The following is a 23657-nucleotide window of genomic DNA, read 5'->3' on the forward strand; positions in this document are numbered from 1 at the left end:
CTGAGCACGGTCTAATGATTCCAAGCCCAGGGCAATGAGATAGAGAACAGTAAAGTAGATAGGAGAATCAGAATGCAGCTTTGTTGTTTGATTAATATATATTTACTTCATTATTCACCCAAATCCTTTGGGATATCTTTGTCTATAATCCAACAATAAATGAAATCTTTATTTTAGAAAAGAGGGGCAGATTTCAAATTATAGCATAATTGAGTATATGCTTCATCATCTTTTCAAATGGCTTCCTGTTGTTATTATTCATCGATTAGGTCATTTCCTGGGCAACAACACTGTTATTGATGTGCTGAGGCAAGCAGGATTTGAAGTGGAACACATACCTGCAGGACAACCAGTGGAAAGGTAAGCTTGATTTGACTTCTCCTTTTCATGTCAATAAGCAACTCTAGTTGTACAGAACTAGCACGAACAGAAAAATTGCAGGATTGTTTTTAATGAGTCATTGGCCACAAATATATAGCTTAGTTATATGAAGAAATTATTTGTTGATGCTTTCGTTCTTGCCTTTCTCTCTAAACGAGATGATCAATGCAGCTTACGTCTCTCCCTCTTATATGCAATCTCAATACACTAATAGATACTAATGAACATAAAATATACAGCCCAGATTCAATAACGCCTTTAAAAGGTTCAAAATGCCTGGTTGAAAAGATTTGCAGACCAAATGAAAATTCCAAAGAGTGAGTTTCATTGTTTGGGGCTCTCACTGAAGAAAACTATCTTTCGCATGCTTGACAAGCAGGCCTTTTAAAAGGAGAGGGCATTTTTAAAAAGTCCTTGTCCTCAGGACTTAATATTTAGGCAGGTGCATAAATAAGAGTGCTCAGATAGCAAAGCCCAGTTTAAACATTATAAATTGTACTTGGAAAATGATTGACAAAATATAGAATAGTGACATGACAATTATATCTTTCCAAATGGATCAGTGCTATAAAGTTTTGTTTTTTCCCTAATGTGGAAATAAATCTACAGGAGTAATGCTGACTTAAAATACAAGGACAATGCCAACATATAGAGTAGCCAGGCTAAAACTCAGTGGAGCACAGGGAATTTGCACTGAAATAAAAGGGTGCATACAATAATATACATCATCCATCAAGAAATTCTGAAATATTAAATCATAGATTTTCTCTGTGTTTGTGTTTCTCCATCCTGTTTATACCAGAAATCGGACTTTGAAGAGCTGTATGCCATACAATTATATTAATTGTGAAATATATCTTAGTGCATCAATGAGCATCTAATTAACTTCTAATTTACAATCATAGCTTGATTGTGATTATATACAAACTATGATCAAGCATAATTTGATGCAGAAAACTAGTTCTTTTCTAGCTCTGTAAAATGCTCTACAAATCAAAAAGACCTCTTAGTTGAAATGAGCAAATAAATTTTATCTAATAAACATTAATCAATAGAAAACTAATAAATATTAATAAAGCATTACTATCTCCCTTATTATTCCAATCACAAGTTTTATTTTGCCTTTATATCCATATTTTTTTCCTGACTGCCAGTTACAGCTTTTGTTTTTGTTGGAAAAATAGATCCCTTGTCTTTTCCCCAAATAATTTTTTTGACTGTCCTATACAGTTCAAGGTCAATAAAAGGGAGGGAGGGAGGGAGGGAGGGAGGCTGCCTCAAAATTCAGTTCATAAAAAACATATTGTTAATTGAATTGTAGAATTCAATAAAAAGGGGGAAACTTTTCAAAATAGGAAGCCATGAAAGACTCACAGTATTGATCGACAGCTGAATTCTGAGAATTTTGCACAAAAGAAGGTCATCCCTGGCCATAAATGCTTTTTAAATTCCTCTTTTATGATCTGGTCTTATCAAATTAAATGGGCAGCAGCTGCAGGAATTGATTTGCTTAACGAAATGTGTACAAGGAAGAATTTCATTTTATTTTATTTTATTTTATTTTATTTTATTTTATTTTATTTTTACTCTTCTCATTATGCTGTTTGTTCTGCTGCTCTTCTTTTTGGGTAGCAAAAGACAAGTTACCAGCTTCATAAATAATAGGAAATCATGCCCACAAGCTGAAGCGTTTCCCTGTTCTTTCATACGTGTGAGAAAGAGATTGAAAGCTTCTAGATTTTATTTCAACTACACTTTCCCCAATACATCCTTTTAGTGCTGTGGTTTCTTTAGGGTATAACAAGAATGAGCCAGTCTAATTATATTTTAATACTATTTATTTATTTAGGTATTTATTTATTAGGTTTAGCCAAATCCTGCTTCCCAGTCATTCAGTAGTATGCTAATTAACTCTGAACATGGGGGAAGGGGCTGTCAGTCAAGAATACATGCATTGAGTAATGTATGGAACCTCCTTCCTGAACAGTTTACGAAGCCAAGGGAAGTCCCTGTATCCATGGTAACTCATAATCTGAATTTGGGGAAATATAAGCATTGAATACTTTGGAAGTATGCATATCAGATTTGTAAGGAATCACAATCTGCTCACGAAGTGGTTTCTGATGTGATTTTATTACACTTATATCCAGTTAATTTGCAGTCATGAAAGTTAAGAAACTTGTCTCTTTTAGGTAGATTATATATATGAATTTTATTTATTTATTTAGGAAATTTATACACTGCCTCAATCCAATTAGACTCTTGATTTTAGATTTTAAAAAAAGAGAAATGATTTAAAATAAGTTTAAAATAAAATTAAAATAACACCTTCAACTTTAGTTCTTATGATAATTAATCCATTGATTTCAATGAAGTTTAGATTACCTTCTACAGACATTACATATACTCAAGATGTCTTCAGAGTATCTTATAAAATGCTTCAGGTTTTTTTCCCTTAAGAAATTACAGTAATGCAGTAAGTGATTTGCCACAAAGTTCTTATTCATGTGCACAAGAATTATAGATTATTTTATATTCCATCTTGAACCTTGTAGAAATTGTAAGAAAGATGCCAAAAACAGGAAATCCTTCAATTTCCATATTCAGTTTTGATTTTCATATTCTTTTCTTCTCTGACTGTAGGGGAAGTATTTGATAGGGAAAAAAAGTATAAGCATGAAGTCTACTTATGTTCATTTATCTCATGATAATTTTCCGCAGTGTCAAGTTTTTTTGAGTACAGATTATGTTGAAATCTAAGTAAATGTGGTTGATTGTAGAAGTGATAATAATTCAATTCAAGTGACAGTTCAGTTCAAACCTCTGCACACCTTATTATTCACAACACCCTTTGCTGTAAAATAATAATATACTCATTTTTATTACCATTTATGATTTGCTACATTTTATTTTCTTACATCATTAATTAGCTCTCCATTAATAAATAAAAAAGTTGTTTGACCACTTATAACACTGAAATAAAATACATTTTAAAAATATAATAGTAATAGCAAAACAATGAAATATGAAGCAGCATAACATTTAAACAGCAGAAAATTAAAAAATAGGCTGAACAGACTTGATGGATTACAGCAGATTTTTAACGGTTAAAACAAGCTAGACTTGTGGAAATAAAAAGATACATATCTGATTTCAAAATTCAAGTCAATGGAACTTCTTTAAAATTGCATTCCACATTTGGTTACATACGAGCACAGGCCTAAAGATCAAAGCCAGTTATTTTGACTTGAGTCCAATAAAGAACTGGGAATCACTGATGATATTGAAGCAATGGTGACAAAGTTGATATATAAATAAATAAAATAAATAAAATGGCATTTATTTATACTAATCTTCCAGTCCCAGGTAACATTTAAACCAATTAAACTTTCTAGGCCATTTTTAAAGGCAGGTCCATGTATCCATGTACTTCAGGAGTCCAGCTGAAGATACTGTAGCTGTTGTAGTATATTTTGGGGGAATGTCAGTCCCTCAAAAAGATTTCAGTAAAGTAGATTGGAATTAGTTTACACTGTTTTCTTTCACACTGCACTTGTGCCTTGTGGATGGAACTCTTCAGTCTCCAGTGATGTCCCTCTGGAACAAAGTGATGCTACACTTTGTACTATCCCAAGTGGTTACAGAGGTTTCAAGTGGTATCATGTGCCTAGAGAGAATGCCAGCTTATCTTTTGAAGTCTGTAGTTTGTTTGCAGTCACTCAGATCTGTCCAGCACTCATTTTCCCCACCTATATAATAAGTCCATCAGGCTAGGAAGCTTCACATATTTCACCAAATGGCTTCCAAGGCTAATCTCTTTAAACTGAACAGCAATGATTCAGAATGTGTTGAAATCATTTTAACTATCCATGAAAGCTACTAAAACCCACAATTCACCAGCTCTAGTTTTTACCTGAATTATTTCACAGCCTTTGGCTGGATTCATATGTGGTGTTATGCCATATTTCTTTTAAATTAGATGTTTAATTTAAACATTAACCCCAAATCAGGCCAACATCCCATGGCTAACAATTCTAGGTTTAGAGTCATATGTGAATGCAGCCATGCTGAGAATGGTAAACCATTATCTTCAGAACTTCTTTCAGATTCAGAGTAATGTTTGACCAGATATGTGACATAATAGAATCAAATGACACTCAAATAACCTATCTGTTTATGGAAGTCTTTTTTTCACATAGCTAATTGCAGTGATAGTTTGGGCACTGGGTGGGTAATGCTGGTATACAGTATATTTTAGCCATTAGATGGCATAGGGTGAACTCAAAAGTTCCCAGTTACATTTATATTTGTCTTTGAAAGTGAAATAGACATTCTTGTTGAACATCATTACTGCTATGCCTTCTAAGGCACCATGAGGCATCCTCCAGAGGCACTGGAACTGCAACACCCAAAATTCCCATCCACATACCTGGAGGGTCCCAAATTTGGCATAGCTGCTCTTAGACTTATATGAGAATAACAAATACTGATTTTTCTCTGCTTATACTGCATGTGTCAGGATTGTAACTTCAATCTGCACTCACCAGTTGCTTAACCAAAACAGTGTAATAGGACCTGAAGGAGATTTAAATCCTTTAATAAAATTGTTCTAATTTAATTGGACTATGTAGAAAGTCCTTACTTTTCAGTAGAATTGTGGACGGAATATTATTTAGAAATAATAAAATAGCACTTTTTAAAAAATACAAAAGGGAAAGAATGGACATTTGAACAATTTTTTCTTTTTTTCTTGGCAAGACCTTCTGTAGTGAAAAGTGATTTGATAAAAATGCATTTAACCAAAAACAAGATATCACAAATGTGTAGTCCTCCTTCCGGCACATTAAACAATCCTCCTTTAGAGTGCATATTTTCAGTTGCCTGATTTTAATTTTACCATTTTTTCAAGAAGCATAGCCATTCATTTATTTAAATATTTATAAAAGGTCCTTTTGGACCAGCTCTCCCCAAGCTATGAAAAAGACAAAAAGCAACAGAATTCACATTATAACAAAATTACAATTAAAAAATATAGCTATTCCTTACACCAACATTAAAATGTAATTTGTCCAATATAAACAGGTCTCAGCTATAAATCAAAGCCTCAGCAATAATCCATCAATAAAACAGCAGCATAATTAATAAAACTCATCAATTAAACCCAATTTAAAGTAGATCACTTTTTTTAAAAAAAGCTTTTCTAAAGCCTGCAGTTTAGCTATTGATAGAAATGAGCCCAATGACATAGAGATTATTACTAAGAAGGAAATACCTGCCTTTAACTATCACCACTCTGTGTGATTTTTAATGTAGACCAATAGTTGTGCCTCCTGACTTAAAGCATGGACAAACTCATGCAAATGTAGACTTTCTGATAATATGACCACTATTATTTTGAATCCCGAAGCCTACCTGCAGTGGATTCAGAAGCAGTACAGTAGAGCTGATGTAGGATGTTCTGATTGGCTGGTTCTAATCAAACATGTGTATAGCTATGTCCTGTACCAGCTACAGTTTCTAAATTGTCCAGAAGGCAAGACCACATAGAGGTTATTACAGTAATCTAGACTGGATGCAACTAATGCATGCATGACTCAGAGTGGCAGGCAGATTAGGGAAAATTGGTAAAGGGCATGCCTGCTACTACCATAACCTTTCCTTTCAGTGACAAAGCTCAATGTAGGAAAACTCCAAAGTAAGGACTTGGGGTTTTTTATTGGGAGAATAGCCCTTTCTAGAACTGGTTGCACTGCAGTCAGACCACTTTCTTACCAAAGCATTTCCATTTGAAAAGAAAGGTAGATTTGAAAGCCTTCTGCTGACAACCCAGTCTCAATTTGTGGATCATTTATATAATTTTTTATAGCAATCCAGTCAGTACATGGCTCAGGATGGCCTCCATCATCAAACAGCAGTCAATTTCATAACAACCACATAATAGAAAAACATAAACCCAAACTGAAACATATACACGTAAAGTGCCAAGAAAAACAATCCAATGGATCATACCATGCCCAGACTCAATGTCTGGGGAAAGAACCAGGTTTTAATGCATTCTGAAAGGTAGGCAGGATTGGGGCCAGCCAGATCTCAGGGACAATGCTGTTCCAAAGGGTGGACTAGTAACAGAGAAAGCACATCTCATGACATTGCCTAAGTGGTAGGACCCAGAGCATGCCAACTTTCAGATCATACTGAACAGGCAGAAATGATTGAAGACAGACAGTCCCACAATATTCAGACACAGACAGACAGCCATCATGTTGGTGTCAACTCTTAGTGACCACATAGATAGAATTTTTTCCAGGAGTATCTGTTCCCAATGGCCCTTCAGTTCTTCCAACAGTACACCTATCACTGCTGTAATTGGGTCCATCCTCTTGCTGCTGGTCTTCCTCTTCTTCTCTTTCCTTCCATCTTTCTCAACATTAGAGCCTTTTCCAGAGAGCTAGGTCTTTGCATAATGAGAACTCTGGGTTGATTTGTTCAATGATTCATTTGTTTGTTTTCTTGTCTATCATGATATCCTCAGGAGTCTTCTCCAACACAAAGTTCAAAAGCCTCAATACGCTTTCTATCCTGCTTCTTCAAAGTCTGATATCTAAATATATATATACAGTACTGTGCAAAAGTCTTAGGCAGGTGTGAAAAAATGCTGTAAAGTAAGAATGCTTTCAAAAATATATATTGTAATTGTTTATGTTTATCAATTTACAAAATGCAAAGTGAGCAAACAGAAGAGAAATCCAAATCAAATCAAAATTTGGTGGGACCACCCTTTGCCTTCAAAACAGCATCAATTCTTCTAGGTACACTTACACACAGTTTTTGAAGGAACTAGTCAGGTAGGTTGTTCCAAACATCTTGGAGAACTAACCACAGATCTCCTGTGGATGTAGGCTGCCTCAAATCCTTCTGTCTCTTCATGTAATCCCAGACATATTCAATGATGTTGAGATCACGGCTCTGTGGGCGCCAAACCATCACTTCCAGGTCTCCTTGTTCTTTACGCTGAAGATAGTTCTTAATGACATTGGCTGTATGTTTGGGGTCATTGTCCTGCTGCAGAATAAATTTGGGGCCAATCACACGCCTCCCTGATGGTATGGCATGATGAATAAGTATCTGCCTATATTTCTCAGCACTGAGGACATCATTGATCCTGACCAAATCTCCAACTCCATTTGCAGAAATGCAGCCCCAAACTTGCAAGGAACCTCCACCATGCTTCACTGTTGCCTGCAGACACTCATTATTGTACCACTCTCCAGCCTTTCGGTGAACAAACTGCCTCCTGCTATAGCCAGATCTTTCAAATTTTGACTCATCAGTCCAGAACACCTGCTGCCATTTTTCTGCACCCCAGTTCCTATGTTTTCATGCATAGTTGAGTCGCTTAGCTTTGTTTCCACATCGGAGGTATGGCTTTTTGGCCACAATTCTTCCATGAAGACCACTTCTGGCCAGACGTCTCCAGACAGTAGAGGGGTGTACCTGGGTCCCACTGGTTTCTGCCAGTTCTGTGCTGATGGCACTGCTGGACTCTTCCAGTGTCAAAGGGAAGTAAGCATGATGTGTCTTTCATCTGCTGCATTAAGTTTCCTTGGCCAACCACTGCATCTATGGTTCTCAACATTGCCCATTTCTTTGTGCTTCTTCAAAAGAGCTTGAACAGCACATCTTGAAACCCCAGTCTGCTTTGAAATTTTTGCCTGGGAGAGACCTTGCTGATGCAGTATAACTACCTTATGTCTTGTTGCTGTATTCAGTCTTGCCATGGTATATGACCTGTGACATGAAACTATCTTCCACAACCTCACCTTAGTAGCAGAGTCTGGCTGTTCCTCACCCAGTTTTAAGCCTCCTACACAGCTGTTTCTGTTTCAGTTAATGACTGGGTTTCAGTCTACATATGAAATTGATGATTATTAACACCTGCTTGGTAAAATTGGTTAATCATACACCTGACTCTAATCCTACAAGATCCCTGACTTTGTGCAAGTGTACAAAGTGTGCAAGTGTAAGAATTGGTGCTGGTTTGAAGCCAAAGGGTAGTCACACCAAATATTGATTTGACTTAGATTTTTTTTTCTGTTCACTCACTTTGCATTTTGTAAATTGATAAACATAAGCAATTACAATATATATTTTTGAAAGCATTCTTACTTTACAGCATTTTTCACACCTGCCTAAAACTTTTGCACAGTACTGTATATCCATCCATCTATCCATCCAAGGCTATAAAAAATGTGATGAATAGGGGCAGTTCTATTTATGTCTAAGAATGTAGTGTCTTGTGTATAAACTGCCTAGCCATGTCATTACTATATCCAAAGTAATAAATCTTTACTTGTTCCTAAGTACTGCAAGGATCAAAGCACAAAAGAGCAAAATAATTACATTTTAAGCTTATATTTTGGCCCTAATACACTATGGATTCAGTGGCTGCTTTATATTTGCTGTCAATTTCCATATAATGGTTCTGCTTGCTGCAGAAGCATCTGTAAGGAGGTAACACAGCTCGGGATATATTTATAAAACTGCCATCCAAGGTCTCTTGTCAGTAAGTGAGTATTTTCAAAGACAAGACAAAACATACCTACTGAGAGAAAACACTTTGAAGCAGAGGTGAATAAGCACAAAAGAAGCCCAAGCAATTCACAATTTGTGTCAAATTGTGTTGAAAAGAAATGCTTATGTTTCCATACAGTCTTAGAAGAATACTTTCAAAGAGTGAGTTTATGACAATAGAAAGAATTCTTCACTGTGATCCATATGAATTGCTCTCCCCCCCCACACACACACACACAAAGAAAAGAAAGAAAGAAAGAAAGAAAGAAAGAAAGAAAGAAAGAAAGAAAGAAAGAGGGAGGGAGGGAGGGAGGGAGGGAGAGAGAGAGAGAAAGAAAGAAAGAAAGAAAGAAAGAAAGAAAGAAAGAAAGAAAGAAAGAAAGAAAGAAAGAAAGAAAGAAATCAATCTTGCTATCAGAAGAAAAATGATATTCATCTCTTAATTGGACAGTAACCCTCAGGGAATGCTGCAACTGGCCCAGCAGCATCTATGGAAGATAATGGCTCCTAAGTAGTAGCTTGAATTGGTTATTTATTGTATAAAGACAATTTTTTATAAGATTATACTGTGAATATTGAATATAAGTAGGGAAAGGACTCATTATGCTAAAGTATGTTATTGAATCTGATGAAGCAATTTAAGAGGTACCACATTGTGCTAGGATGGAAGTCTAGATGGGTGAAAGCTCAGTTCCTTTGGGGTACAAGCAGATACTGTACTGACTGACAGTAGTGTCTTCACATGTGACTACTTCCCTTTATTATGGCCACTGTACAAGATGATTTCAGCCAAGATGTCCCTAGGAACTTTCATCCAATCCTGTACTGAGCAACCAGAATAATTTCAAGTTGTGGAAAAGATTAGGGGATTATTTAAGAAGCACTACATATTCATCATTTTCTATCCTTGGGTAAGCCATGTGGGGAGGGTTCTAGATAGCTATTAATTCCAGTGTATCTTTTTTTCCCCCCCTAGCATCTCATAGACATGAAATTGTAGGCAGTTACCTGGCATGAATGAATGAATGAATGAATATTTTCTGGTATCTAGTGCACAGTAAAAAATTAATCCTCAGAACAAAAGTATTCCCAAGGTGCCTGCAGCCAGCACTGAATATACTGCAACTGGGTTCACTGCCTAGAAAAAAATGGCCCTGCTGAATTCCATACAAATTGCCCATAATGCTATTAAATCATGATGTTGCCAGTCAGCATCATTGTCCATATTTCTTTAGATCAGTGTGTTCCAAACTTGGCCACTTTAAGATGAGTGGACTTCAACTCCCAGAATTCCCCAGCCAGCCGTGCTGGCTGGGGAATTCTGGGAGTTGAAGTCCACTCATCTTAAAGTGGCCAAGTTTGGACAACACTGCTTTAGATGGATGTACTGCCTGTTTTGTGGTCTCTTAAACTTTGACCTCATAGTTTTATTGCATCAGAGACACTTATACTGTGTACTGTCCTCCTTACTGTACCTATATTCAACACTGATGTGTATTAATTCAAAGTTTAAGAGAGGCAGTAGTTGTGTTTAACACCTGCATTTTCCTGTCCTATTTCACACATCACTTCTTGATGAACTTGTTTTTTTGCAGTTCCAAGGCAAGCAGATATCACCCCTCCAAGGGCTCCTCTGCAACAGTTGTCCCTGTTGTCATTGAGCACATACAACTGTCTTCGTCTTCAGCACCTCCTCATGCCAGTGAGGAAGATAGCCTTCCTCCACACCTTCTATTACCAGACAGCATCAGCCAGCTAGAAGAATTTGGACGTCAGAAAAAATGGCACAAGAAACAATTTAAAATCCATCGCCAAAGACAATTCAATGACCTCTGGGTCCGGATAGAAGAAGGGTAAGGATGATGCACTGATTTCCAGTAAACCCAGTCATTTGTGCTAGTCTGAAAGGACAAAACTGCTAAGCCCATGTCAAAAACTCTTGCAAGCTAACCTCCCTAATTCATGACAGGGACATAAAATGTAGGTATCATCAAGAACTGGGGCATGTATAAAAATCTGTACAGATAGAAATTGTATTTAGATTCAGATCATTCTCACCCACTGCTTGTAACCTTCATTGCTGTACGTGTAAAATCAGGGAAAAGAAGACAAGATGAAGAGCAGCTAATAAACAGAGGCATAAGAACTCTGAGTTATAATTCTGGTAATATGGATAAGCAAATAATAGTTGATGTCTATTCCCAGCTTCCAAAAGAGCTGAAGGTTTTATTTTTGTACTCCTGTTTCATAAGTCTCAGGAGTGAACAGTGGAAAGTTCTCTTTCCTCCCCAGCATGTGTGCTTTCCACTTGAAAGCGAAATAATAATACAAGAAATAAAATTTTTGTGGTATGTAGACAATAGATACTCAGTCCCAAAGGAAAACAAAATCATTAGTAACTATCGAAGTCCCTTGGCAGGTCTTTCAGCCTAAACATTCACACACACACACACACACACACACGCAAGAGTGATATAGGCAAGTGCAATAAACTGCACTAATTGTAGCCAGAAATAGTATCTCTTATCAATTGTGCTGGAATTTCAGACATTTTGCCCTTCCTTTTCAGGCAGTGCAATGATACAAAACAGAACTGTCTGTCACTATGAATATATAATTATACTAGGTTGATCCTGAAAGGTGAATTTTACTATTGTGAACTCATGAACTGGGCTGTTTTCAACGCCCGCCCCCCCCCCCCAAAGTCATGAAGCATGAGGGTGTGTTTCTTTCAATGAGGCATGGTATGCATGTGTCTCTCTGTGTACACATATGTATGCGTTAATTTATTTAAAAATCTGCCCTAGTTCTGCTTTAGGTTCAGTAAATTAAGATTTAATTCAAAATATCATGGCATTGATGCATAAACAATGAGACCTGTTTAACATTAGTCCTCCACACTTGCAAACTTCCCTGCTCTCAGAATCTCTGTCTCATCAGCATTTCCAGTCGTACCAAGGTTGGTTCAAAGTATTCATCTAATCATACTTACTAACCAACCGCCTGCAGATCTTCATGCTCAGTGTGCAAAGGACCTCAGAGTTGTTGGGAACACAGAGACGCCGAGACTTGCTTATGTTTCCTTGTTCCCAACATCCTTTGAAGCCTCACCTATACAGAATGATCAACTGCGCATGGTGTGATACTAGGCTGGACACAAAGACGTATCTCTCTTCAGATTATTTCTGGATATGATTGCCCAGTGATATGCCAGAAGTTTTGGATGTCATCTTGAAACTTGCTTACCTTTTGAACATTTGGGCCCAATACATATGCTACATGAATTTCTCATAGTATAACTGTGCAAGATATTTTGAACAAGTACAAGGTGGAAAAGGTGCAGTCCCAATTGCAAATAGGGGTATGGTTATCTTTGTTTGCTTGGCACCTTCAGATCAGGGGATTTAGAGAGAGGCAAGGAAATGTTTATTCTGTCAAGCGTTTGCAATTTTTTTCCTTATATTTTGGGAAGCCAGAGCCCACAGTGACTTGTGACATCATGAAAAAAGATGGTAGATCAGTTGGGATGTCTGTTACTTTGGCAAAGGGGTATTTTTGGCCTTTAAAATAAACTGTGTCCTCCCAAAGGAATAGCACAGTTAGTTTTCCTACCAGAAATCAGCAGAAAATGGTACTACTGAGGTTTGGCAATTTGCTGCCAAATTTCAGTAGTGTAATCCCGATATGCTCTGGACCACAAAGGGGGTCTGGAAGGCCACATCGTGTCACTCAAAGATTGAAATTTCTGGCCTGATTTAGGAGTACCTTTCTGTTCTATAAATGGTATGATATATGAACCTAAGTCCCTTTGCATAGCCTGGTTTTTTCTTCTAAAGGAGCAAAATTGTGCAAATAAGAACACTGTTTCACAATTGGTCAAATAGGGCATGCATCTAAATGGATATTTCTGAGAAGGCCCAGATCATGTGTCATGTAATACATGTAATTCATGTATTCCATTACCTGAAAGTCCTAGGGATGGTATGGAGTCAAGTTCATATTCCAGCACGAGTGCAGCACTTCACATGAAAGAGAAGAGCAGAAATGCTGTGAAAGGCTGTGTGGACCTTTCCTACAATAAATAATTACTTTACCATCCTAGTTATATTTGTATAGTAAGTAAAGTCTTCTTCAAGTCAAGGCTGGCTCTTGGTGACTTCATGATTACATTGGCAACAATATGGAAGTGATTTGTCACTGCCTTCTTCTGGGAAGTTTTATGATTTACTAGTTTCTCTGAGAGTGCTATAATAAGTTTCTCTGGTGGTTTCCCATCCAAATACTAACCAGGTCTGACCCTGCTTAGCTTCACAGCCTGTGGAAAGTAGACCATATGCCGATCAAACCAGCTGGATGGTTTAGATCTCTTATCACATCTTTATATAAGGCTTTCCACCCTTCTTCAGCTATTTTCATTGTAACAGCAGACAGCCATTGGTTTTATTTTGCTTTTTGCATTTGCTTGTTTCAGCTTTAATTATGTCAAAAATTTCAGGCCAGAGTTTTTCAGCAATCTATCACAATCAATCCATTAAGCTGTAATTTTGCAAAAAGAAGTGTCTGATCTGAGCCACAGTCAAAACCAGGTCTTGTTTTTGCTGATTGAATAGAGTTTTTTTCATTTCTTTGCTTGTTATGAATTTGACCTTGCTATGTCCAGCCATGTGTACCATCTTTTAGTTTTTTGGAAGAATATATTTGCTATATAAACATTTACTTTTCTTGTCAGAACTCTATTAGTCTGTATCTCACTTAAATTTCAATATCAAGGTCAAATTTTCCCTTTCCTCCACATCCTAATTTAATTTAATTCCAACTTTAGCATTCCAGTCTCCTATAATTAGCATGGCATTTATTGTCTGATATTGTGTCAAATGTGGTAAGTTGCCCTAGAAATGTTCAGCTTCCACTTCCTCTGCATCAGTGTTTGCATATAAACTTGGATCACTCTAACATTGATTGGCTTGACTTGGACTCAGAATGAGGTCATTCTAAGGGTTGTAGCACTGACTTTGATGTCCTTTTGTTAATAATGATGGCTACTCCATTTATTCCTTCATTCTGTCTATCTGTCTGTCTATCTGTTATTTGATTTATACCCAACAGCTCAGGTGGCATATATATGCTCTTTCTCCTATTTTCCTCACAACAACATCCTGTGAGATAGATTGGGCTGAGAGAGAATGGGTGGTCCAAAGTCCCCCAGGAACTTCTGTGGTTCTCCCTGCTCCTAGTGCAACACTTTAAGCACTTGGCTCTCTTGCCTGCAGTAGAAGATCTGACACTGTTGATCTGAAGTAACCCTTTCTGGTCTATTTCAATTTGCTGATTCCTAGTACATCACTGTTCAGCTTTCACAATTCTACTCGAACAACATCAAGTTTGCTTTGGTTCATGATTCTGACATTTTACATCCTCTTGGTGTGTGTGTGTATGTATAGAGGTAGAGATACAGATAGAGATATCTTTGCAGCACCAAATTTTCCTTTTGCCTCTTGGCACATCAGCAGCTTAATTTCCTTACAATTAATTAAATCATGATTGAGGGCAGGATTTATTACACACTGGCCTGGCATTCAAAAGCAGCAGCCAGAGCCCATGGGCCATCCAGGATACATTGGCCTGGTCCCATAGACCAATATCTGAGGACAAGATGTTGGAATTACTGCCAGACAGCATTCCCAGTGTCACCGAGTGCAGCAAACATCCAGATTCCTGCCATATCTACCTCTACCCATTATAGTAACAATAACACCCTCCACCCTTCCATCTATCCCCCAGCAACCCTCCTCCAGTTCCTCTATCCCAGGTCCAGCGTACCATCCCTCGTAACTCTCAACAATACACTCTGCTCATGGCACTCTGCAGCTGTGAAACACCTGGACCTCCCTGTGAGGTCAGCTTTCCCACCCACCCCCTCTAAGTCAAACAGGTAATCAACACCCAGAACCCATCAGAGGTCCAGGGGGAAAAGAGGTGTATGCAGCAAAGTCCTGCAGTGTTAGGTTCCACTCAGCCTCCAGTCTCCACTGCCAGGCCTCACCAGCCTGTGACTCCACCACCTATGCTATCTTCCTCATCAACAGCATTACCACCTCCGGACTGCATTGCCTCCAATCATTCATGCACATCCTCCATCCCTCATTGGCCTCCGCAGCTGTGCTCCAGCCTAGAGTATCAGCCAGCTGGCTCCACATAGCTCTGGTCACTCTAGGCATAGTGTCTATCATGCAGTCATGCATCATGATAGATGGTCCTCTGGATGGAGCTCTGGATCTCATACAAAGATGACTCCAAGGCCCCTGGGACTCCAGCTTCTACCTCTGTTGTGATCTTCTGCTGACACCACTGTTGTCAACCTTCCTTCATTGCTCCCATTACCACCACTGTCATCCATCGCTCCTCTCAACAGTGGGAACATGACAGTTGCAGGAGTGGCTATAGGAGTAGCTCCATGGCACACACTGCTCTAAAGAGCTCTCTGGTGTGTCACAGTAGCAGGTGAGTGCACCTAGCTTCCAAACATACATTTTCCACCCACCAACAAGTCCCCAAAAGCATACACACACACCCAGACATTACAGATTACAAGAACACATAAAAAATAGAAAAGCACAACAAGCCCCTCCTAACCCAACCTCACTTTCAGGCAACATTTTAAATCTAAACCTCATCTTAGTTATAGAGGGAAACACCTTTCTATTTTTTCAGTGCTGCCTTTCCTCTATTCTTACATTCTGTAACAGAATTCAGTTTGTAATGATGTTGTAATAAGACAGGTTTGGGCTGCCCATTGTTCTTTGGAGTTCCTTAACTCCAAAGTCAAGGAATAAACACAATAAAGTTAAGTGAATAAACACAATATGCCTGGATTGTGTTTTTGTAAACCTGAATATGCTAGTTGAATAAACAATTGATCCCTGTTTCACTTTTAAAGAAACACAATGATGTGAGCAAAAGAGGAACTAGGAAGAGCGCCCTCTAAGTAGCCAAGTTTCATTAGGGAATCTTGTGATTAGTCTGTAAATTACATTCACATGTATGCATTCATCCTCATCTGGCAAAACACCATGCACATAAATCAACTAATAGAAAGGGATCATATCCACATCTCAGCTGTATCGGCACAACCTTACTCAAGCCCATGAGGCTGCACCTGTGCAAGTGGTCCAACATCTGCTCCTGGCAGCTCTCATTTCCTGATAGATATGATAAATGTAGATAAAACATGCAAGTAAAATAAATTGACAGTGTCTATGAGGAAGAAATAAATCTCTCTTTCCCTGGATGGCTTTTACTTGAGATTTTTTTTGGCTTACTTTTATAGTCAAGGCATGCCAAATATATTAATTAAACCTTCTGAACAAACATATTAAGAGAGAAAGCCACTATTTGGATTGCAAGGTCTCAGTAAAATCTCAGTAAAAATCATGCCAGATTTTTTTTTTGTCTCCTGAGTAAGCAATTTGCTTAGTCTGACTTTAGTTTTTGTTCCACTTCTGAATCATCCTGTACTCCTTGTGTTAAAATATCGCTTATTAAGTAAGTAAAGTATCCTATGAAAGTTTGGGAATTGGAGGAATGAGGAAACATTCAGATGTCCTAAAATGCCCCTTATAAAAGCCATTCTCCATCCTGTCTCCTTTAGTGCCACATTATGCCCCATTCTAAAAGCCTCACTTACCCAGGACTGTTCAAGTAACTTCATTCCTTTCTTTTACTATCCCAATAATTTATTTATGACTTAGAATCCAAAAAGTGCCTTATCCCCTAGATACTCTATTTACACATTCCCGCAAGTCATGAATAATTGTGGGAGGAGGACTCTGATCTGTTCACATATTAGTAGTTCTACAGTTTAAGCATAATGGATTTAAAAGTGGTCCAAGTTTTCCAGAAAGGAAATCAGTATACTATGGGGGAAAGAAAAGCAATACAGAACTCATAATTATGTGAAATAAATACAGTGAGTTGCAATTGGTTGAAATTTTAGTATTAGGGTTGAACAGGTTTTCCAGTGTTCAAAGCATGATGCTTCAGAACCCTGCATCTTGTCCCTTCCAACAGGGAGAAAAAGTGGGTAATCTAGAAGAATGGGATCTATGCTCCTTCAAGGCATGGAGAACTGTTTCACATACTCCACTGCAGTGCTTCACTGCAATCCTTTGGGGCTATCAAGACTTGTCTCTTGCAAGTATGCTAGCTGGATATGACACTAATACTGTATGAAATAGCTGCATGATGCTGGAAAGCATTGATTGATTGATTGAATGATTGATTGATTGATTGATTATGTGCCATCAACTCATAGTGATCACACAGAAAGATGTTCTCCATGACAATCTGTCCCTAACATGATCCTTCTGGTCTTCCAGTGGTGCACCCATTGCCACTGTAACTCAGTCATCCACCTTGCTGCTGGTTGTCCTCTTCTCTTCTACCTTTCCCACCATTAGACCCTTTTCTAAATGAATTTGTGTGGAAAACCCCTTCCCATGAATAAAATTAATTATTTCATGTAAATTAGAGTTGAACAATACATCAATATTTTAAAAATTAAATTTTAATCTGTATAACACAGGGATTCTCAAACTTTTCAGGACCACAGCTGCCTGCTGTGGCCTTGGGCAGGCAAAGTAAAGAGCAAAACCCAGGTTGAACTTTGGTGACACTGCATCCTGATCAGGTTTTCTTAAAACAAAAAACAAAAAAAACCTGTGATCCCTTCTAAGTTGCTTGCCCAACCCATTGCAGTGATACATTTCTCTCTGCAGTTTTGAAATGCAAATGATTGAATGCACATGGCAGGTGACAGGAGTTTCCACACTTTAGTTTCACATGGTTTGAAATCGAGTTACTAGTAAGATATGGATTTCTCCCAATATTTGTTTTGCAGACTTTCCTCCTTCTGCATTTTGAATAACTTTTGGGGGAGAGGGGGCTGCTAGTCCATGAAAGTTATGCTGTATTTAAGTTGTTAGTTTTTATAGTGGTACAAGATTTCTTTTCCTGCAAGAGATTAACATAGTGCCTTTTTATTATTGTTTGTTGCAAAATAAACAAATTAAGCAACACCTATGCAATTACATCTTTTCCTTCTCTTCTATGAGCTGCTGATTTTGTTGACCTGCAAACTGCCCTAAGATGTGCAAGCTTTTAAGAACATCTTAGATGTTGGCAGCAGCATCTTTATTCTGTGGTTGACCACATGCTCATTGAGTCCTCAAAGAAAGGTATTCTTTCTATAAGATCCATGTGTATGTTTATCAGTGCTGATGAAAAGCTGTAGATAGCAAGTAGGCTGCAGAAGACCATTTAATTTATAAATAGAAGTCACCTCATTCATATTTTCCATATTCTCAGGTTTCATCTCCCAGATGTTCCATAAGACAAGATATAAATCTCTTACTGTGATTTTTTTGGTTTCGCATCTAGTCGTGTTTGTAGAGAAAAGCTGGAGGAATCCTTTTTTCTAGCAGATACAGCAAGATAAACAAAGTAATTTCATTGAAGATTGTTATGTGTAATAATGGCTGTTAAAAAGGTTTTCATGCTTTCTTTGAGTTCTCTACTGTGTAATTGTTCTTCATATATTTTTAAGTGTGCAGATAATTTTGTTTCAGAAATATTAATTGGACCTCAAACAAGATTGAAGAAGAGATTTGCAACAGTTGCCTCAGAGACTTGAGAGTTCCCCCTCAGTTTGAAGCTATGTTTATACTTTAATTTAGCCACTTCCTAGATGTAGACTGGGTTTCTGTTTTTATTTGTTCTGGTTTAAGAAAGATAAGTAATTGTCCAGTTTTTGACAGATGTGTCTTCTAAGCCTACTATGATATTGCAAGTGAGGTAACCACAGTACCTCAGAAATACACAGAAAGGAGAGAGGCCTTTTGCACCTTCGGCAGGTATATAAAAGCAGGGATTCAGTTGTATAGATTTTTATATAGCTTACATCTAATAAAATTATCTCTTCTGTACAACTAGTAAAAGTGTGAGAGCTCTGTCCCCTTTTTCACCTGACCACTTAATTAGTCTACTTGACCATCCAATTTCAAAATGTCGAATATAATTTTTTCCAAGAATAAGAGCACTGTAGTTTTCTATCTTCCCACCCACATAAGAGAACTCCCTAACTCCCACATAAGAGAAGGATAAAAGTGAATAGAACTCTTGTTACAAAAAGCAGAATTGGAATTCATTTTAATTTGTGTTTCCAGAGAGTAATTTAGCCAAGTATCAGTGGACTATGTTAGTCTTCATATTTATTAACTAGCATTGAATACCTTCATAGTAAAATAGTTTTTGTCTGTACTCGGGAATGAGAGTTGCCCAGTCTGGTGCCTTCCAGAGATGTCACTCAGGGGAAACTGATGTAGATCTTTTGTAAGACAGCCTTACTATCCAGACTTTGTACCTACATGAATTCCTTCTGCCTTGGGTATCTGAGAAAAATTGGCAAAATAAATGATACATACAGAAAGTCTACTCTCAATAAGAGACTAGGATGAAAAATGGGATCGATTCTTCAGAAGACACTGGGTCAACTGTTGTCAGGCCTAGCCCAAGGAACTCCAAGAGACAATGCCAATTCAGTCCAGCTATGTTTATTAGCTACAACCTCTAGCAAGAATCTTCCCAGACTAAAACCCCAGTTCCCAAAGTCCTCCAGCCACAACAGTGTGAATTCCTCAGGGAGGTGCCAGTCTCATCCTCTTGTTCCTCTCACGCGGTTCTGGTGAGTTAAGAAAATGTTTATCTCCCTGCACTTGGCCTTCATAATTCCATTCCATCACAACTGTAGTGATAAGTCATGGTACAGGATTATAAAGAGATGTTCCCAAAATGTTACAAAAGAATCAAAGTATTTTTTGGAGATGGGAAAGAGGTCAAAAGGGAGAGTTAACACTGTCAGATTTTGTGTGAGGACCACACAGACACTTCATGAAAATCGATGATATTTTTCAGCTACATCACCCTGAGCAGTTGTAGCAACTTCAGAGTGGTATTGCTTTTTTATTAGAAAGAATGAATGATCTATCATTTCCTGACCGACTGGTTTTAATAAGAATTATCTCACATCTTTAATTCATTAGACTGGAGATGGAATAATCATTCCAAGCACATGCTTTAAAGGTTATTAGATTTTGCAAGGCATTCACCCCTCTGCAGTTGTCTAAAAAAGTAAATCTAAGCACCAATTTTTATCAGTAGATGCTGTCTTTCAAATATATGGTATTTTCATCTTCATAAACTAGCTAAGAGGGGGAAACATCACTGGGCAAAGAACATTGTTTCAGTAAACCTTAAACAGGCAGGCCTGCCTGTTATCTGTTGAAATGTGTAGGGTCTTTTTCATCTATAGCCAAAAAAAAAAAAAGTAACACCACATGATAGTTTTAGACATCAACAGAAGGTTGAAAACCTTAGAGGCTGAGCTAGGGGGGAATTAGGTGTTTTCTTGGGCAAAATCTAAAACTAACCCACTTTCCATTGCTAATTCCAAATGTTCTGTTAAATGTCCTAACCCTAACTACATAGTTTTCAGATGAATTTGCAAAAGAGAAAGCTCTAAGCCTTACACTAGTTTCCTTTTATGACCTATAGTTTCTTAATATATCACTTTACTTTGAAGTTCTCCCAAATGTATTCTCCAAATCTCTCAGATGTCCCTATTATACTTTAACATACAGGTGTATTTGTTGAGGGGAAGCGGCTATTATTCAAGTAAACACTGCCAGGATACAGCAACTGCTATTAACAATTGTTAGAGGGTTTGTTCATGGAATAAAAAATGACACTACCATTACTTACTCCCCTGGAAGTGCAAATGAAGATTATTCCATGCCAATCAGAAAGTAGAACCTAGCAAACTTTGGCTGATCTCAAAAAAGCTAAGCAGCATTGGACCTGATTAGAACATAGACGGGGGACCACTAAGCAAAACCAGCACTATAGTCTATACCAGGAAATCAGAAATACATCCTGAAAGAAGCAGCACAAAAACACTACCACACTGTTGCCAGAAAACTATGTCAGTCAGCAGGAATTGAGTTCAGCTAGAGGGTGACTTTTTCCATTACTACTATAGAATGCATTGTTTATTTCCATCTTAACCATAAAAAATGCCATTTGTTAGATTAGTTTTTTCCCATGACAACTGTGGGAAAAAAGGTAACTTATCTGTGGCAATGTTTTCTTCAAAATTTTAGTGAGGTTCTATTTATTTTATTTGACTCTGCCCCAGTTTATCTGAAATGGGATGAATATGTGAAATATTAGCTACTTTTCCCAACCCGCATAAATGGAATTGAATAATATTTTCTTCACGTGTTCTCTTCTAGCACCACCACCGTGCCTTCTGATATGAGAACAACAAATGGATTCATCTCTGTCGACCCATCTATTTGGTTCTCGAACCAGGTGGACCAGCAGCCACACCCAGACCTTGCATTCCACCATCATCTCAAAAGTTGTGCCCTCAAAAGCACCACAGCATCTTTCATTGTCTCTGTCTTCGCAGCAATGGCTTCTTTTCTTTTGGATCTACTGAATCCTTCCTGACAAAAGAAGAACTTTGAAGTGCAATATCCAAAACAGGAAAACAGATATCATTTCACCTGATAATATATCTCCTCAGTTCCTTGCTTCACCTGGGCCTTTCAAGCAAAGAAGTGCTAGCACTACTAACTGGTATAGGACTTTCTTGCCCAGATGGGTTTTTTTAAACTCTAAAGCTTTATTTTGTACATTAACTTAACATCTTCTTTTTGTAGAAGGATCTTTATTTCCCATACTGCTATGGGGTTGTGTAAAATATATGTGTTTTATATATATATCTATAAATATATCTATAAATATAAAAAGAACAAGAACAAGAAAAATATAATGTATTTATTGAACTGGCATTTTGGTCCTTGCAAAACATTGACTTTGTCATTCAACTGATAAAACAGCATAATGTTGTGGGTATTCCAACTCAGATATTTTGGGGTCATGGTTTCAAGGATAGTTTAAATTACCTATTACTGTTTATTACCTGTTGCAGTTTGAAGCCAAGGAACTTTATTATTTTCTGGGGCAGTAGAAAGAAGCTAAATGATTTTCACATGCCCCTGGATGAGACAGAATAATTTAGCTAATTGCCTTAAGATAATTACGGCCAATAATTTCTGGTGGACATGTTCCCTTTATTGTATAGGACATGTTTTATGTTATCTTCAAATGTGAAGGATGTTTCATCTGATTAATATGGTATAGAAATAATTTTATGAAAATTATTCTTTTTTCCCATGTTTTCCTTTTCTCTGAGATTTTAAATCTTTCCTGAACAGCTAGAAATATGTTTTTCTTTAAAACTAAAATGGAAACTGTTATTACTCAAAGAAACAGATAAGGAATAAGGCTAGTGGTAATTTGTTCTGTCTTTCCTGTATCTCCTTTTGCATATTCTAGTTCAATTAGTTGTGTTTTTTCAGTACTCCAAAGCATATTTTCCTTTTACATCCAAATGAACAAATCATAGTTTATTCTTATCCTCTGTTCGAACATGTGAACCACCTAACTAAGTTTTGAAGGATAATAATGCAATTCAAAATTTATAGTAATCCAGCCCTATAACTATCATCATTTTAAAAATTTACATCTTTTAAAATAGCCAGATCATATCACCATTATTACTATCCCCTTATTATCCTGGCCTGTAGAGGTATTGGATTGCAACTCTAAAGATTCTTAGCCAAAATTTCCAGAGATCCCTGAGTTGAGGAAGGCTTGTTTATATGGATGTTACATTTCCTTAGCAAACCTTGTGAGCTGTGTGGTTCACAATACAGAAAAGTGTCAGATTTCATTCATTAACAGTTGAAAGACTGATGAACAAAATCTTAATGTCCAGTTATAAAGAATAGTAGTCAGACAAACCATTTCATATGTTGATTAACAAAGTTTAAGCAGTCCACTAATAATGTATGCAGAGAAAATAAATACTGAGTCATTTATTGTTCTAAAGCAGATATCCTGACTGATTGCTATGCTGATATTTGTAAAATTGTTGATTTGGGGTAGTGTGATGGAGGGCATGTTTCAAAATTAAGTGTGGGAATGGGAGCAGGAATTTCACAGAAGGCCCACCATTCCCCTCACCCCAACCTCCCAAACCATGCTGCTAAAGCTTGGCCATTCTGCAGCTGACTCTAAGGAGCAGGCTTCCCAGAGGCCTCCCAGTTCCTATCATTCACCCACCCTGAAACACAAAAAAGCCAAAAAATGCAATTATGTCCCTTTCAGTGATACTGACTTCATACAGTTGTAAAATCAATTTGGTATACAATCTGTACCCATGTGAAAAGTGTATTATGGGATGACAAACTTGCCAATACAACCTGGGGTAGCTGAGTATTTCAGTTTTTCAGGCCCATTCAGCAATATATCATCACTGAAGCAGGTTCAGGTGGTGGGAGACAAACAGACTGAAAACTATCCCTCCCTCCCTCCCTCCCTCCCTTTCATCCTTCATGATAGTTGTCAGTGTTAGAGCTGATAGTACAGATTATTGTTCTTTTACTACATACAGATTATTTTCTCTATATTATTCTTTGATTCAAGTATAATTCATAGGGCAAAAATGTGTCTTAAAAGTGTGAATTTGCCAACATATGAAGATGTAGCAATACTTTTGTAAAAAGCACTAGAAGGATTCCTAA

The 23657-nt window shown here is 37.4% G+C and overlaps 1 protein-coding gene across 1 annotated transcript in view; it reads left to right on the forward strand.

Annotated features, from left to right (window-relative positions):
• TRABD2B (TraB domain containing 2B) overlaps nt 1-23387 on the forward strand; it is a 245864-nt gene extending 222477 nt beyond the window's left edge. Inside the window, exons 5-7 of the mRNA XM_088153306.1 lie at nt 270-360; nt 10548-10805; nt 21297-23387. Of these exons, the coding sequence (XP_088009432.1) occupies nt 270-360; nt 10548-10805; nt 21297-21516 (569 nt within the window). The 3' untranslated portion in view covers nt 21517-23387. The remainder of the gene's footprint in view (nt 1-269; nt 361-10547; nt 10806-21296) is intronic.
• Nucleotides 23388-23657: the final 270 nt, after the last annotated feature.

Source organism: Python bivittatus, unplaced genomic scaffold, assembly GCF_059951505.1.
Source record: "Python bivittatus isolate LINGU-HERP-01145 unplaced genomic scaffold, Pbiv_v1 ctg000700_np1212, whole genome shotgun sequence".
NCBI lineage: Eukaryota > Metazoa > Chordata > Lepidosauria > Squamata > Pythonidae > Python > Python bivittatus.